The 19,118-nt window shown below is 35.4% G+C and overlaps 1 protein-coding gene across 1 annotated transcript; it reads right to left on the bottom strand.

Moving 5' to 3' along the window:
- Window positions 1-513: 513 nt before the first annotated feature.
- On the bottom strand, window positions 514-1,452 carry LOC138382521 (olfactory receptor 2M3). Its single transcript, XM_069466990.1, has one exon. It carries the CDS (start codon window positions 1,450-1,452, stop codon window positions 514-516), a length of 939 nt encoding a protein of 312 aa, XP_069323091.1.
- Between the last annotated feature and the right edge of the window lie 17,666 nt (window positions 1,453-19,118).

The following is a 19,118-nucleotide window of genomic DNA, read 5'->3' as shown; positions in this document are numbered from 1 at the left end:
GACCTGGAATTCTGTAATGAAATTTAAATTTTTGTAACGGAAACAAATAAAGCTGCAATTTTAAAATGTCATCTGGGATGAAGTTATAGCACTATCTTCCAAGAGCCTGGGAAAATAGAAAATGTCACCATAAAATACTCACTAAATATATACAAGCTCAGTGCATCTACTCTTACTCAAGAGTGTGTTTGAGGAGGTCTAATAATGTTGTGAGTTTATACTTTGGGAAAAGAAGCTTTGTTTGCTACCTGGCTGTGTAACATAAAATCCCTGATAATAAAAAAAATTCTAATGTCCGTATTGAAATGCCTTATATTGTAGTCACAATGAAATTCAATATAAACAATAAATATTTGAAATAATTTCTTTGGAATAAATTATATGGATGCCCATATATATGTTATTACAAATATACATATACAATGAGTGCTATCTTCAGGACTAAATGGAAAAAAGAGGGGCATTAGAAGGAAGAATTTAGCAGACAGAAAAGCATGAAGATAATTAGGCAGCTCACTCTCCAGACTTACCCTTCCCTAACACCTTCATGAATGCTCTGGCCACTTCCTTGTTGCGGAGGCTATAGATGAGGGGGTTCAGCATGGGAGTGAGGATGGCATAGAAAACAGACACCATCTTGTCCTGGGTGGGTGAACGATCAGAAGTGGGCCGTATGTACATGAACAAGGCTGTTCCATAGTACATTCCCACCACCGTGAGGTGGGAGGAACAGGTGGCAAAAGCTTTGCGCCCACCCTCCCCAGACCGCATGTGAATGACAGCCAGAATAACACGGGCATAGGAAGCAATTATGATCGCTACAGGGAAAACAATCATTACTATACAGCAGATGAAAAGAACCTCTTCAAATGTTGATGTGTCATTGCATGAAAGGATTAGTAGGGAAGGGAAGTCACAGAAGAAGTGGGCTATTTCCCGAGACCCACAATAGGAGAAGGAAAATGTGGCTACGGCATCAATGATACCATCTGTAGAGCCCAGGAGCCAGGAGGAGGCAGCCAGAAGTCCACAGATTTTGGAGCTTATGAGACTGGTATATCTTAGAGGGTGACAAATGGCAATATAGCGGTCATAAGCCATGACAGCCAGCAGGAAGCATTCAGAGCCAAGCAGTGATGTATAAAAGAAAATTTGTGTGGCACAGCCAGCCACAGAAATGGACTTGCTGCCAGACAAGTAGTTGAAGGCCATCTTGGGTACGGTGGTGCAGATGAGGGTGAGGTCCATGAGGGATAGTTGGCTGAGGAGGAAGTACATGGGGGTGTGGAGGTGGGGGTCCAGGTAGATGAGGAGAACCATGGCCGAGTTCCCCATCAGGGCCACTGCAAAGATGATCAAGACAAGGGTGAAGAGGAAGGTGTGGGTGGGGCTGTGATCGAAGATTCCCAGCAGGATGAAGTCAGAGTTGAAGGTTTGGTTCCCCCACACCATCATGAGCAAGCTTTTTTATGTAGCTAGTACCACTAAAAGTGAAACCGGTTCATTAATTTGGTAAACATTTACCCAGTAACTTATAAAGCATGTGATCATGGTAAATTCTATAGGTCAATGATCAAATAGCAGGAGCAGGATTAGGAAAGAAAATGATTAAGAAGTAGAGTATTAGAAAGAAATAATGTGCTGTTGACACTACTTCATTTTTGAAATTGTGGAGCTTGTCCTAAGTTTTGTTTCTATGAATACTTTTTCTCAATAAGAAATTAGAATAACAATAATATTGTATGATTGATGAGTTTTTATAAAAAGAATATGTTTCAAAAAACACATAGATAATGCCTGAAATATCAGAATTCTTTTACAGATAAATTGATAAAGAAATTCAGCTCCAATCAGCATGTGGCCAGCCCAATAATAGAAATCAAGAATAAGAAACAAAACAGAAAACAAAACTGTATGTTTATTACTGGACAGTTTAGAGTATTTGGTTTACAATTTATAGTAAATATCCTACATAGTACAAAGGGAAACAGAGAAAAGGTTTTTCAATTATGCAAATCTAAAACCTGGGCCATTTTTTCTATAGCCCAAAGTTATGGGCTATAGAAAAGATATTTGACATTTGAACTTGTGTGGAAATGCAGCCATAAAAACCCCTAACAATTCCAGAAGAAAATGTTGGAAAAACTCTTATAGACATTGGCCTAGGGAAAGAATTTATGAATAAGACCCCAAAGGCAATCACGGCATCAACAAAAATAATTAAATGGGACTTGATCAAATTAAAAAGCTTCTGCACAGCCAAGGAAACTATCATTAGAGCAAATAGACAACTTACAGAATGGGAGAAAATATTTGCATGTTACACATCTGATAAAGGGCTGATAATTGGAATCCTATAGAACTCAGGAAAACCAGTAAGAAAAAGGAAACATCCTCATGAAAAAGTGGGCAAAAGACATGAACAGACACTTTTCAAAATAAGATAGACTAATGGCTAACAAACATATGAAAAAATGCTCAACATCTCTAATCATCAGGGAAATGCAAACCAAAATCACAATGGGATATCACCTACCTCTAGTGAGAATAGCCTTTTATCAAAAAGTCTCAAAACAACAAATGTTGGCATGGATGCAGAGAGATAGGAGCACTCATACCCTAATGGTGGGACTGCAAGCTGGTACAACCTCTATGGAAAGTACTGTGGAGAAACCTCAAAGAACTAACAGTAGAACTACCATTTGATCCAGCCATCCCATTACTGGTCATCTACCCAAAGGAAAACAAGACTTTCCATAAAAAAGACATCTGTATTAGAATGTTTATAGCAGCACAATTCACAATTGCAAAGATGTGGAAACAACCCAAGTGCCCATCAATACACGAGTGGATTAACAGAATGTGGTATATGTATACCATGGAGCACTACTCAGTCATAGAAAATGATGAGGTACCTATTGTATTATCCTGGATGGAGCTGGAGCCCATCATTCTAAGTGAAGTATCACAAGAATGGAAAAACAAGCACCACATATACTCAGCATTAAATTGGTACTAATTGATCAACATTAACGTGCACATATGGGAAACAACATTCATAGGGTCTCGGGCAGGTGGGAAAGGGGAGGAGGGAATGGGTAAATCCACACCTAATGGATGTGGTGCATACTGTCTGGGGGATGGGCATGCTTGTCAGGTGGTACTAGGGCAATTTATATAATCAAAGCATTGGTACCCCTGTAATACTTTTAAGTAATAAAAAATTAAAAAGAAAAATTCTGCCTTAAATATATAAAAAGAAATATTAGTTAAGATGATTTCATATTGGGCTTCTAATATGACTGATGTCCTTATAACAAAGATGACCATATGAAGACAGAGACACCTCGAGAATGCCCTGTGATAATGGAGGGAGGGAGTGGAGTGATGCACCTACAAACCAAGGGATGCCGGTGACTGTTGGTAACCCAAAAAAAGAAAAGAAAAGAAAGCCCCTGTCCATACAGGTCATAGTGAGTGGGATCAAAGGGTGACAGACATATAAGGCAATTTATGTCATAAGAGGATAAATGCCATGGAGAAAAGTGAGTCAAACAAGAGTGTCAGAATTGCATCGGAGTGCTCAACTTTGAATAGAGTAGCCAGGGAAAACCTCACTCATGTGGTGGCATTTGGCAAAGCTTCGAGGAAGCGAGAAAGAGTTTCTACATATGAATCCCACAAAATGAAATGCAATAAATAGAACATGCATGGAAAAATTAGAAATGTACATAGATTTTAGGAATAGATAGAGTTTCCTAATTTAAAGTTGTATTCCTTGTTTGTTGTGGCATTTATGTGTTATTGTATGAGGCAACAAATGTATGAAGAAAGTCAATACATGAGGGGAGGTGATTCCAGGCAATAAGAAATGAGGTCACAAATAGAAAGACAAGCCTGGTGAATAGAATAATTAGACAGGGATGTACTTTTACTCATTTGTTCATGCATCACATTTTTATGAAGACACTAAAACCACAAAAAATGCCGAGCAACCTCGAAGTGGCAAGAGAGTTGGAATAAATCTGCAGAGGAGGTAAAATCTTGAATCAGCCTCATGAGTCTGAATACAATTTTTTAAATGGGGAGATAGTAAAGTTTTAATTATTTACATAAATTGTGAATCATATTGTGGGTAAGAAAGGGAAAAACTCAAAAGTATTTTATTTTTATTTTATTTATTTTATTTATTTTTATTTTTTTATTTCAGCTCATTATGGGGGTACAAAAGTTCAGGTTATGTATATTGCCCATGTCCTCCCCATCCCCCCGAGTCTGAGCTTCAAGCGTGTCCATTCCCCAGACAGTGCGCATCGCACTCATCACGTAGGTATACACCCATCCCCTCCCCCCACCCCCCACCACTGTCCGATACCCAATTGGTGTTATTCCCAAATGTGCACTTAGGTGATGATCAGGGAAACCAATTTGCTGGTGAGTACATGTGGTGCTTATTTTTCCATTCTTGGGATACTTCAAAAGTATTTTTAAATTTTAATTTAAGAATGATTGCAACCTGGGAGTACTAATCTACCAAAAAGTGCCCCTGAAGAGCTGGGAATGTAGAGAAAGAATCTCATTATGTGAATCTCATGAGATGAGAGTAACAATTTCTAAAAGAAAAGTCATTTTAGTAAATCAGCAATGAAGGGAGGAACAGGCCTAAATTCCCTCCATTCATGGTAGGGAGATACATAAATCAGACAAATGGTTATCAAAAAGGTGGCTAGATCTGGTTATTGATAATTCAGATCCAGGTCCAGTCAATTCTCGAGCATCAGAAGTGAGTACCTCTGGGATCTCCTGGGGGTTAGGGGTGGAGGTGATTTCCTATCACAGAGTACCCTTATGTTAGTTGTAAGAGAAAGTAGGCTTTAAGGTCAGTCAGGGAAAAGACATTTTATTGCCTCGATAATTTCTAGTATTTATACAACTAATTTGACTTCTATAAAATAATTCATCTCAAATTACTTTGTGGAGACACTTATTTTGAACATCATATCATAGGCTTCCCAGTTACTTTTTTCTTATCAAATTTTGTAATACTCCAATTTTTCCAAACAAGATTGTATTACCTCAGATTTCCACCATGATTTTTTTAGTCTGTCCTCACCACGACTCCAAGAAAGAAGCTATCTCATCAAGTTAGCCCATACCTGTGCTTCTTTTAAGTTGACAAAGTGTTCTTCACATTTGAGAATCATTCTGCCCCCTCGTCACTAAATTGACATAAAAGGTTGAATAATTCTACTGGATCAGCTAGATATTTCTACCATATAACTTTTGAACTCAACTGAATGAAGCAATATTGAAACAGGATTGGCTAACAAATGTAAAACCCACATGTCTCTCTGCATGTTCTCAGTTACATCACTATGATTAGTTGAGGATGAACTTATGTGAATGCACAGTTATCTGTGTCACATCTTCTTTCCTCCCTTCACTGCTTCACAATCCCTTTCACACCCACATACTGAAATTCTCTTCTTAGAGTTTGCCCTGTCACTGAGCATGTGGCAAGATATGGGTATATCAAAAATTTGTAGCAACTTATTAGTGATATAGATGAAATACTGAACACTGCATTGCCCTGTATCTTCTATGTTAAGGTCTATGTGACTATTTAATTAATACAATTCTGCAAAAAAAAAAAAAAAAAAAAAACAAATGTTGTGTCTCATGAGAAAAATAGATGTTTCTTCTAGGTTAGTAAGGTATATGTGACAGAGTGTGCTTACTTTGTTGACATCAGGAATAGTACACCTGATTGTGAAGCTCAGTGTAAGTTATCCAGGATGTAGACAATACTAAATGTATTTCAGATAAAACAGCTTCCAAGAGGTATTTGTATATATTCTTACAAAAATGGATCTGTGGTGGAATATTTTTTGTAACTCCAGGTTATTCAGGACTATTTCCTGCCAGACAAAGGAGAACATTTTGAGTCACAGCCCCCTAGGGAGGAGTAAGACAAAAAGCAGTTTTCTGGAATGGATTGAAATTTTGACATCTTGTTTTTTATTTTTTCAGGATACATATTAACGTCTCCAAACTATTCACATGATGAGGTACACCCTTTTGTAATCTGCATTAGACCTTGCCTGCCATTATATTTTTCCTTAGTTGTAATTTTCTGCTTTTATTTTTATTTATTTTCTCTAATGTACACTGTTTCTTTTGAAATAAACACCATCACTTTGTAAGGGAGATGGTATGGTACATACATTTAATTTTTTGTGCATCTTAATCTTACCAATTCTCAAGAGGAGTCATCAGATTTCATGACACTGTGATACTGTGGACATGGCCACAGCAATGGTAACCCAGAAATCATAAAAACCATGGTCAGAAATGAAGAAGTTACTGAGTGAGATGATGAAAAAAAAGATATTCAGTGGCCACCCATCCTTCCCTCATCATCATTATGACTTGCTCACAGAGATTTCCCCAGTGTCACGCGTGGTGTCTGGCTCACAAGATGTCAAGGAGCAGTGTAGTATAACTGTTACAGGCACAGGTTCCAAATTCCAGGTTAAAAACCGAGTTAAAATTTCAGCCTCTCCACTTCCAACCAGGTGGACAACCTTGGGCAACTTACTTCTTCATTTTGTTCATCATGGAATTATGAGGATTATTGAGTTAATAAAGGACTTAGGTGTCTGACACATAATAAATATCTAGTGAAAAATTCCTAGTATGACTGGTACTCAAATGTTAAAATTTTTTTCAGCTTAAAAATTTGAAGCATAGAATTTAGAACTGCAATGAATCTTAGACTTGATGAGCCTAATCTCTTTATCTTGTAGATTAGAAATTTGCCCCAAGTGTCAGAGCTATTAAGAATGAAGACAGATAAGCCATTTCAATGCCTAAGTCATGCAGTGCGTTGCATACCATCGGCTTTTTCTTGCATGAAAAGGGAAGACCCCCACCCCCCCCAAAAAAGTGAAGCATAATATGAAACAATGTCAGACTGTATATATTAATCAACTGTGGTTGCTAAACTAATTTTATACTTTTGTACCAGGACTAATCAGGAAACAAAAAATTTCTCACACTAGCAAAAATGAGCGTATCAACCATTTCTATGAGCAAAATACAATCTGAATGTGTAGTGACAATAGGATTTATAACCATAGCTATAAGTAGTAGCATTGTGAAGTCTCAGAAATAGAATGTTGAATGAACAAAGAAGACCACAGGGGAGCATCTCTGTAAATTCTATTATATGAAGTTTAAACATACACATGACAAATCTTTTAAATGTAGCGATACTGGAATGAGTAATGATTACCTACAAAATAGGCCACAAGGGTTATATGATCAGAGACAGTCATACTGCTTTTCAAAAGCACTGGTAATATTTTATAGCATTTTATATAAACTCTGTATAGCCAACAAGCTTGTTAATAAACTTTTTTGATTATTTGAACTTTAATAGAACATTTTATTTATTTATTTATTTGTTCTTAATTTTTTTTTATTTCAGCATATTACGGGGTTACAAATGTTTAGGTTATATATATTGCCTTTGCCCCACACAAGTCAGAGCTTTAAGTGTGTTCATCCCCCAGATAGTGCACACCCCACACCATTAGGTGTGTATGTACCCATACCTTCCTCCCCTCTATAATCTGCCTGACACCCGATGAGTGTTATTACTATATGTGCACTTAAGAGCTGATCAGTTAATACCAATTTGATGGTGAGTACATGTGGTGTTTGTTTTCCCATTCTTGTGATACTTCATTTACTAGAATGGGCTCCAGTTCTATCCAGGATAATACAAGAGGTGCTATATCACCATTGTTTTCTGTGGCTGAGTAGAACTCCATGGTATACATATAGCACATTTTATTAATTCACTCATGTATTGATGGTCACTTGGGTTGTTTCCACATCTTTGCAATTATGAATTGTGCTGCTATAAACATTCAAATGCAGATGTCTTTTTTATAGGATGTCTTTTTGTCCTTTGGGTAAATGCCCAGTAATGGGATTGCTGGATCAAATGGTAGCTCTACTTGTAGCTCTTTGAAGTATCTCCATATTAATTTCCACAGAGGTTGTATTAGTTTGCAGTTCCACCAGTAGTGTATGAGTGTTCCTATCTCTCTGCATCCATGCCAACATTTATTGTTTTGGGACTTTTTGATAAAGGTGATTCTCACTGGAGATAAGCGATATCTCATTGTGGTTTTGATTTGCATTATAACAAAACATTTTAAAACTGCATGTAAATGTCTTAAAATATCACATGGCAAATGTAAAGCATTTTGTACTATAGGTTGTGTATTCCTTATCCAATGTACTTGGGATCAGAATTGTTTCATATTTCAAATTTTTCAGACTTTAGTATAATTGCATATATATAATGAGATATCATGGGAATGGGACCGAAGTCTAAACACAAAACTCATTTATGTTTTATATAATCCTTACACACGTAGGCTGAAGGTAATTTTATACAACATTTTTAATAATTTTGTGCATGAAACAAAGTGTGTGTGCATTGAACCATCAAAGAGCAAAGGTGTTACTATTTCATGTCAATGCTCGAGAAGTTTTGGATTTGGGGACATTTTGGATTTTCAGATTAGAGAGGCTCAATCTCTGTAAGCTCTGATAATTAAAAGAGAAGAGAATGTGGCCCAAATATGCCTTTCAAATCATTCAGTTATGTCCTATTCTCATCTGCCACTTTTCTCCCACTCAATCCCATTCTCCATCAAGGACATAAAAAAAAAAAACTAAAATATAATACATTTTATTCACTATTTCCCACTATTTTCAATGAGCTGGGACAGGTAACAACTCCTTCTGCCTCAAGTCTGTTAACCCTAAAAGTAAAGTTGTACCACATTCTTCAAATTAATATTGTACAGATAAAATGAAAGAATGTTTATAAAATTCTTAGCACAAAAATTACTTACAAAATGAAGTATGTTCAGCAGAAATTTTGGTGTTAGCTTATATACAGTCTCTCCTGCTTATTTATCTTACCTCTTTGTACTGGTCTGAATAGCATATGTGTCCAGTGAGATTGTGGGTTACTGGAAAGGAGATATATATGTGGTTTTATATTTCCATCATTAAAAAGGAGCACCTAACACACAGTTGAAATCTTTGTTGTTATTGACAAATGAATGTTTAGCCTTTGGGAATTCATTCCCTTGTTTTTAATTATAAACGTTTGTATTACCTTCATCTCCTCTCTTAGGACAGGATACAGAATTAGCTCCTTTTCTCAAAAATACTTCCTGCAGGGAGGATAATTATGCCTCCTTTCTTGCATCTTAGTGTGAACCCCCTAAATCTTTCTTCTCCCTCTCACATGATAGAGAAAAAACACAGAGTAATTCCTGTGTAGTTGGCACTATGGTAAACAACTTTGTAAACTCACATGACACAAACACTATATGTGTCAGATACTCTTATTATCCTTCTGGTGATAATCTCATATTTTCTTACATTATAAAACTAAGTGTTAAGTAAATTTCCCAAAGTTTGGTGAGTGGCCGGCAGAGCATTCCAGTGCTGGTATTATTCCTTTTCTATCTCATATCTTTACTATTCCTTCTGCGCCATCATCCCTTATCAAAGCAAGATATGCATCTTTTAACTTGGGAAGAATTGGCATTTGTAATATCTTCAGGTTCCCATATAATTCTCATTCTATTCAAATGTTCCTTAATATGTATTATAGCCCTCAAAACCATTGTATAGTTTTCCTAAGTTATCCATATCTTTAAATAGAAATGTTCCTGGATATTTTATATTTTATTTCTCTAGAGTATGGAATATTTTTTTTTCTACTTGTTATATGCTGATGTGTAGAAATCTATCAATTGTATGTAGATCTCAAATCCAAGAATTCCATTTTTTACTTTTTCATTCTTTATTGCAGCTAAAATATTACATACAATTGATGGAAATGTCTCTTTCTTTCCAATTTTATACTTCCTTTTAAAACTCATTTGGTTAAAATATATATAAATAAACTATTGAAGAATAATATTAATGAGCATCTGAAGCCTTTAATAATGATAGTCCATGATTAAGTATGTTTGTTTGAGATTTTGATAGATATGTTAGTATTTAGCACATTAGCACAATCTCTTTTTATTTTTTTATTTTTAAAAAATGTATTTAAAAAATATTAAGTGGGTACAAATGTTTTTGTTACAGGGATACTCTGTATAATACTTAAATCTGGGCTTTAAATGTGTCTGTTACAATAATAGTGTTCATTTTACCCAATAGTTTTATCCTTCATATCCCTCACCCTCTTCTTGGTTTCCAGTTTCCTTTACATCTCTTTGTGCCCATGTGTGCCCATTGTTTAGCTCCTAATTATTAGTGAGTACATGTAGTGTTTGTTTTTTAATTCCTGAGATACTCACCTTAAGAAGATGGTCTTCAGTTACATCCAAGTTTTTGATAAGATGACCTCTTTTCCTTTGACAAGATACCCAGTAGTGGGATTACTGGAATGGATGTTAAGTCTATCTTTATTTCTTTGAGGACTCTCCATATGGTATTCCACAGAGGTTGTACTAATTTTCAGTCCCTCCAACAGTGTTTAAGTGTTCCTCTGTGCTTGCACCCATGCCAGTGTCTATTGGTTTTTTTTTTTTTTTTTCCTTACTTTTTATCAATGGCCATTCTTGACAGGAATGAGGTGATATCTTATTTTGGTTTTAATTTTCATTTTCCTGATCATTAGTGATTTTGAACATGTTTTCATATATTTGTTGGCAACTTGCTTATCTTCTTTTGAAAAAATTCTGTTCATGTCTTTTGCCTACTTTTTATTGGGGTTGTTTGTTTTTTCTTACTGATTTGTTTGAGTTCTCTGTAGATTCGTATATTGGCTTTGTATTGGATACATAGTTGGCAGATACTTTCTCCCAGTTGGTAGGTTGTCTATTTATGCTATTGATTATTTCCTTTGCTGTCCATAAACATTTTAATCTAATCAAGTCCTATTTATGTATTTTTTATTGTGGTATTTGTTTTTGATGTCATAGCCATAAATTATTGGCCTAGGCCGATGTCTGGAAAGGTTTTTACTACTTTTTTCTTCTAGGATTTTTTATAATTTCTTGCCTTACATTTAAGTCTTTTATCCATCTTGAATTAATCTTTGTGTATGATGAGAGATAGGCATCCTCTTTCATTCTTCTGCGTATGGCTATCTAGTTTTCTGAGCACCATAGATTTAATGGGGCTTCCTTTCTGCAGTGTATCCTTTTGTTGGATTGGTCAAAGATAAGCTGTTTGTAGGTAAGTGGTTTTATTTTGGGGGTTTCTATTCTGTTCCATTGGGGTATATCTCTACTTTTATACCAGTACTGTGCTGTTTTGGTTACTGTAGCCTTGTAATATAATTTGAAGTCAGCTAATGTGATGCCCTCATATTTGTTCCTTTTGCTTAAGATTTCTTTGGGTATTTATGCTCTTTTTTTGGTTACAAATGAAATTCTGTGAAATATGATGTTGGAATTTTGATGGGGATTGTGTTGAATGTGTAAATCACTTTGGACAGTATGACATTTTAACAATTTTAATTCTACTAATCCACAAGCATGGAATATTTTACCATTTCTCTGTGTCATCTATAATTTCTTTCACCAGTGTTTTGTATTAATAGTTTTCCTTATAATGATCTTTCACCTCCTGGGTTAAGAATATTCCTAGGTATTTTACTTTCTATGGATCTACTGTAACTGCTATTGAGTCCTTGATTTGACTCTCAAATTGAGTATTATTAGAATGTAGACATGCTAGTGATTTGTGTACATTGATTTTGTAACCTAAGATTTTGCTGAATTTATTTATCAATTCTAGGAGTCTTTTGGTAGAGTCTTGAAGGTTTTCTAGGTATAAGATTATGTCATCACCAAACAGGGATAGTTTGACCTCCTCTTTCCCAATTTGGATATGTTTTGTTTTATTTTTTTTCTCTTATCTGAATCCTCTGGCTAGGACTTCCAGCACTGTGTTGAATAGAAGTGGTGACAGTGGGAACCCTTGTCTTGTTCTAGTTCTTAGGGAGAATGCTTTCAATGTTTCCCTATTCATTATGATGTTGGCTGTGAGTTTGTCATATATGGCTTTTATAATTTTGAGGTAAATTCCTTCTAAGCCAAGTTGGTTGATTTGCATATATTGAACCACCCTTGCATCCCTGGAATGAAACCAACTTGACCATGGTGAATTATCTTTTTGATGTGCTGTTGATTTCAGTTTGCTGGTATTTCGTTGAGGGATTTTGTATCTATGTTCATAAAGGATATTGCTCTGTAGGTTTTTGGTTTTGTTTTGTTTTTGGTTTTGTTTTGTTTTTGTTTTTTTGTTATGTCCTTTCCTGGCTTTCTTTGTAGGTCTTGTAGAATTTGACTGTGAATCTATCTGGTCTGGTGCTTATTTTTGTTGGGAAATTTTTTTTTTATTATTATTACTGCTTCAATCTCACTATTATTATAGGTCTTTTCAGGGTTTCTATTTCTTAGTGATTCAGACTTGGGGTGTTGTATGTTACCAATAATTTACTCATCTCCTCTACATTTTCTAGTTGGTGTGGGTACAAATTAGTATTTATGGATGATATTTTGTATTTCTGCGGTATCAGTCGTATGTCTCTTTTTCATTTCTGATTTAGCTTATTTGAGTACTTTCTCTGTTATTTGTTGTTAATCTTACTATTCCTCTATTTTTTTTTGTCATTTCAAAGGACCACCTTTTTGTTTTGTTGATCCTTTTTGTGAGGATTTTGTTTGTTTGTTTGTTTCCATTTCCTTTAGTTCTCTCAGTTTATGTTCTTTCATTTCTTCTGATGGTTTTGTCTCTGGTTTGTTCTTCTGTATCTACCTCCTTTGTGTGACTTTAGCTTGTTATTTTGTGATCTTTCTGTCTTTCTGATGTAAGTATTTAAGACTGTTAATTTTCCACTAGGACTGCTTTTGCTGTATCCCATAGATATTGAAAGCTTATGTCTCCTTTGTTGTTCAGTTCAAGAATATTTTGATTTCCACCTTAATTTCATCATTGACCCTATGGTCATTCAGCAGCTGGTTGTTTAATTTCTATGGCTTTGTGAATATTTGAGTGCTTCTCTTGAATTTGACTTCTGATTTTATTCCACTGTAGTCTGAGAAGATACATGGTATAATTTTGATTTTTCTGAATTTACTGAGACTTGTATTTTGGCCTAAGATATGATCAGTCTTGGAAAATGTCCCATGTGCTGATGAGAAGAATACATATTCAGTAGTTTTGGGGTACAATGTTCTGTAAATGTCTTACATCCATTTATTCTAGAGTTCCATTTAAGTCCATTGTTTCTCTTTTGATTTTCTTCTTCAATAATTTGTCTAGTTCTGTCAGTGGTCTGTTGAAGTCTTCAGCAATTATAATGCTACTATTTATTTCTTTGCTTATATTTGATAAAATTTGTTTTATGAATCTGAAAGTTCCTGTGTTTACATGGATATGTATTTAGGATTGTAATGGCTTTTTGTTGAATTGCATCCTTATTGTTCTATAACAATCATCTCTGTCTTTTTTTACCACTAAATTCTTAAAGTCAATTTTATCTGTTATGAGAGTGGCTATACTCGCTTTTGAGTTCTATTTGCATGGAATACTATTTTCCATTCCTTTACCTTGAGTCTATTAATGTACTTGTGAGCAAGATGTGTTTCTTGGAGACAGCACATATCTGACTTATTTTTTTTTAAAAAAACTCTTCAGCCTGTCTGTGTCATTTAAGTGGGGCATTAAGACTGTTCACATTCAGTTCTGGTACCCAATCAGCATCTGGTTCATGGTTGAATGTCTGGTTGTTTTTGGAAACTTTTGATTCTTTCATTCTACCACCACAAAAGTATTAGTATTGATATGTGGTGTTCTGTTCATCTTTTGGATGAAACCTTATTATTTTGTTTTCCCTCTTATGCTATTGTTTTATAAGAGCTGTTCTAACTTTCAGGTGTTTTTACACTGGTGCATATCTATTGTGCTGCTCCATGTATAATGAACTTTGGAGTATTTCCTATAAGTCAGGCCTAGAATTGACAAATTCCCTTAGTATTTGCTTGTCTGGAAAACTTTTTATTTCTCATCATTTAGGAAAATTAGTTTTGCAGGATACACAATTCTTGGCTGGCCACTGTTCTATTTAACAAGACTAAAAATCAAGCCCCAAGCCCTTCTGGCTTGTAAGGTCTCTGCCGAGAAGTCTGCTGTTAGCCTGATGGGTTTTCCTTTGTAGGTTAGTTGTTGCTTTATTTTATGGCTTGTAGAATTTTCTCCTTTATTTTGACTTTGGCCATATTGATGACTATGTGTCTTGGAGATGCCCTACTTACTATGAATCTTCTCAGTGTTTGATGACCATGTTGTATCTAGATATATGAATCTCTGTTCGCTACCAGGGAAGTTTTCTTCAATAATTCCCTATGTAGACCAGGTGCTCTAGACCTAAGAGCTCAGAATGACATCAGCTACAGCAACTGGGGAACAGAGGTCACTGGGTCCCTGCTGTGCCTCCTTTCTGATGCAGTGTCACTAAACAGACTCCTAGCAGCAAACTGATCAATTTGAAGGTCTGCAGTGTTGGTGGTGGCTCTCTCATAGTTAAGGGTACAGTGTCTGTGGAAAGAGTGTGGAATACCAGGGTTCTCTCCTCCTGTCCTTCCTTATGTGTTGATACCTCTCCTAGGTACATTCTGATCTTGCCATGTCATCCAGTCACCTTCTCCTTCACTTTGATTATCCCCCAATCACTTCTCCAATGTGTCACAATGCTCTCTCCAAGAAGGTCCATTTATACGTGGGCATCCAGCTGACAGCCTCTCAGTTAATCTTTCCTAGATCACTAAAAGAAATGATCTCATAGAAAGCCTGATTACATCAAGCAGATTTTCTTTACATATTATATCTCTCTCATAGAATAAAAGAGATTTTTGGCTATTTTTACATTTTCAGTGCTTCTGAATAACCATCTTGAACTATGTCAAGGAAATATATTTAAGAGTGAAATATTTTCATGTCCTTCAATCCTTCATATTTATGCCTTATAAGCTATAATATCTCATTTTTTCATTTCTAATTTTTTGTATTTGGATATCTTTTCTGACTCTCTTAATTAGGATACCTAATAATTTGTTGATTTTTAACGTTTTAAACAAATTTTTGTTTCATTTATTTTTAATTGTGTTTTTGTCTCTATTTTGTTTAGTTCTGCTCTGATCTTTAGTATTTTTTTCCTTTTACTCATTTTGAATTGGGCTTATTCTTGCTTTTGTACTCTTTGGAAATGATGGATATGCTAATTACTCTGATTTTATTATTATACATTGCATAAATGTATCAAAATGTCATTCTGTATCTCATAAATATGCATAATTATTATGTGTCAGGTAAAAATAAAAGAATAAAAAAGACAAAAGATAATAATTGTTGGTTTACCAAGGGAAAACCTCCTCTTTGTCCTCTGAAGAGTCACTAGAAAATCAACCAAAAAGGGCAGATTAATTGGAGTAAAAGCATAAAAAATTATTAATATGTACACATGGACAACCACAGAGTAATGGGTTTCAGAATCTTATATTAGCATCATGGCAAAACACCTGTTTTGGATGTTAAGGGAGGAGTGAGAAGAGCATTTCTGTTAAGGGGCAATGAAAGATTACTAGGGAGAGTGAATGGATCAGGAATAGAGATTAACTTGTAAATATTTTTCTTTGGAATTTGAGTAAGCCTGAAAGACAGACATTATCTTATAAAAGTGTCTATCCCAGTGTGGTTACATTCTTGTTCTTAAAGGGAAGGAAAAAAAGACAATTGTTCCATTTGGTAGGTATGGATCTTAGGCAGATAAAAGAACTTTAATTTCATCCTGTGATTTGTGAGATATAATTAGTACGGAAGGTCAAAGAGACCTTGAGGCTTCTTCTGTTCAGTATATCAAGCTACTCTATTTTGGAGTATCAGTTTCTGAGTCCAAACATTGGAAAGATTGTGGAAAAAGGACACTCATGTATATTGTTGGTGAAAATGTAACTTGGTAAAACATTAAGCAAAATAAGATGGATGTTTCTCAAAAAAATAAAAATAGAATTTGATCCAGCAATCCTAATTCTTCATACTTATTCAAAAAAGTTGAAATCAGGATCTCAAAGAGCTATATACGCTAACATGATAATTGTATCAGTATTTACAATATTCAATAGTTTTTTGCTACTTCTTGACTTATTTTCTTGCTTACACTTTTAAGAAAGCACAGCCCTCCTTCTGAGCATATTAAATAAGGAACAAGATCACATTTTTTTTTTTGCTTAACCTTCATATTATTTTCTCATTCAAAATAAAGGACAAAGCCTTTGTAATAAAGTTAAGTCTTTTATTCCTGTTTTGTCTCCCATATTTGACCTACATTATCTTTTCTCTCCTCTTTTTTCAAAGTACAGCTAGAAAGGCCTCCCTATCATGCCTCATTAAGGTTCTCTGCTTCAACAAATTTTAGTTAAACTCCTGAAGAAACCAAAATATAACATCCCAGAATATATTTTTGGCATATGTCAAGATCAATATGCAGAAGGGCTGGAAATATAAGAATAGCTGAAAAGCAGTCTTTGTTGAGAACATCTGTATCTGCAGAGAATATCTGTATTGATGCAGCCAAGAGTTCACTGAGAGCCTTCCTGGAAGAAACACTTTCTCTCTGTTGGCTGCCACCTGTGAGGTTTCAGCTACATAGCAAAACCACCTTAGCTATCCAGGCATCCTCTTCTTTACCTCTCATAACCTGTCTTGCCACCACAACTTGATTTACCACCATAACCTGTTTGGGCTATGCTCTGAGCCCCTCTTCTTTCTGTAACCTCAAAATGATATATAAGCTTTGCCTTCCCATTGGAGGATTGGGGTTCTCCCCATGCATGTTAATAAATTTGTATGCCATTTCTATTATTAATCTGATTTTTGTCAGTTTATGTTCTTTAACATGTATTGTTGAATATTCTCTCTCTCTCTCTCTCTCATGTGTGCATGCACACACACACACACACACATACATATTACCATTTTCACTTACTCATCTTATGCTTTGGATTCTAGACTAGGTGTCATAGCAGCACTCCATCTCATGCCCTGGGATCAATATTAAACTCAAATCTTCAGGCACGATTTTTCGGAAAACTCTTTTTAAAATTTCAGAACCTGCAAATTTTCTTTCCTTCGACTTTAAAAAAGTTTTAATAATATTTACCACTTCCTAATATTCCTTAAAATTTACTTATGCAATTTGATTTTGTTTTGTATTTTGCTGGAGAAATATACTCAAAAAAGTTATCTCCTCCAAACCCAGAAAACCTCTTTACAGATGTAGAAGAGAAAGAAGTAATTTTATTACTGAATAGGGATTAAAGGAAAATGTAGTGTGCATCACAGGCAACCCAATAAAGGGCTTGCAAAGACATAACGTAATCTCACTCTTTTGTATAGCTGAGTGAATATAATACATTTAATACTTTAGATAGTTTTTAAATTTATAGTCAGGTGACAGGAGAAGCTGTACCCCTCTTCTCCTTGTAACCTGAGAGATGTGGGTTTTTAGCTATCATGTCTTCGGGGAAAGTGCCTGAGTTGTGAGACCTGCCAGAGTCTTATTTAGCTATTTTAAAAATGTATGAGCATTTGGAAAGGAGAGAGAAAGTAATTCAGAGATAGAAAAGGGAGACTGCAGAAAGTCTCTTCCCTTATTTTCAACAGGGACAATCAAAACCTTTATTTTCAATTTGTATTTACCTTTATGCTTCTATACAACAAACAACTATGTTTAGAGCAATGATGTTTTCCCTCTTTGATTAATTGCCATATTTCTAGTGCCTATGAACCTGCCTAGTGTATGAAGTGTCTACATAAATATGTTGAGTAAATGGGGCTATGTTGGGTTTGTTTCTGGTGTGACAATGTGCTGTTCCTGCACCAGAATGAAGAAAAACAAAAAACAGCCAGTTGTACAGGGGTCCCAGCCTGCCACAACAGATATCCTGAGGCTCCACATGGTGCCAGGATGTATTTGCTGGTTCACTCTCTGATTTCTTAACATAGATTAATTATTCAGCTAGGAAAACCATAGGATATCAATATACCTGCCAATGAAAATTGAGGAAATCCAAGAAAAAAATTTTCAGGTACCTTGAGGTAATGATCAGAGCTGGAAAAATTGTTTAATAAAACATAAGCACATAAATTTATATGGGCTTATATGACATGTCAATGGAAAAGATGCCAAACTCTGTAAAATAATTTAAAGAGGTTTATTCTGAGCCCAATTTGAGGACCATGACCCAGAACCATGAGCAAGAGGTCTTGAGCAAGTGGACTCGCTGTGGTTGGGAAACTGTTTTATACATTTCAGGGAGACAGGAATTATTGGTAAAGTCATAAATCAATACATGGAAGGCACACATGGGTTTGGCCCCAAAAGTTGGGACATGTCAAAAGCAGGGGGTGGGGGACTTACAGGTTATAGGTTGGTTTAAAGACTTTTTGACTTATAATTAAACAAGTAGCTTTGCCTAAATGCTTGGAATGTTTTAAGTTAAGAGAAAGAGGTCTGTTATCACAGACAAGCTACCAGCCATATATTTGTTGTGCAAATTGAGGATTTGCAGGTTTGTTTGTAGAGCCTTAGGCCTGTTAATGGGTTACAAAGTATACCTCTAAGAACAGAGGGGGGCATGATGAGGCATGTCTGACCTCCCTTCTCATGGCCAGTAACTCAGTTTTAGGGTATTACTTGGGCCAAACAGGGTCCATTCAGTCAGCCCATCAGGGTTGGGAGCTTAAGATTTTATTTTAGTTCATAGACACAACAAAATGATAGCCTATATGTGCAATTGAAAAATAATGACATCATTTGAATAATAGGTTTATAAACTTTAAGTTATCATGAATGTTGAAATCCTCAAAAAATATGGGCCTGGGGCCAGCTCTTAAGCAGAAACTGAAATAGAGACAAACAAGTAAAAATGTTATATGTTTTAAAAATCTAATCTGGTCAAAGGCAGATCAATACAAGTTTGTGAGCATGCATAGGAGAAAAT

This window comes from Eulemur rufifrons, chromosome 4, assembly GCF_041146395.1.
Source record: "Eulemur rufifrons isolate Redbay chromosome 4, OSU_ERuf_1, whole genome shotgun sequence".
NCBI classification, from domain to species: Eukaryota; Metazoa; Chordata; class Mammalia; order Primates; family Lemuridae; genus Eulemur; species Eulemur rufifrons.
This window is presented reverse-complemented; position numbering and strand designations above follow the sequence as displayed.

What these genes read in the sequence shown, in the direction of transcription:
- LOC138382521 (XM_069466990.1), bottom strand. Translation starts at nt 1,452, where the DNA reads ATGGTGTGGGGGAACCAAACCTTCAACTCTGACTTCATCCTGCTGGGA.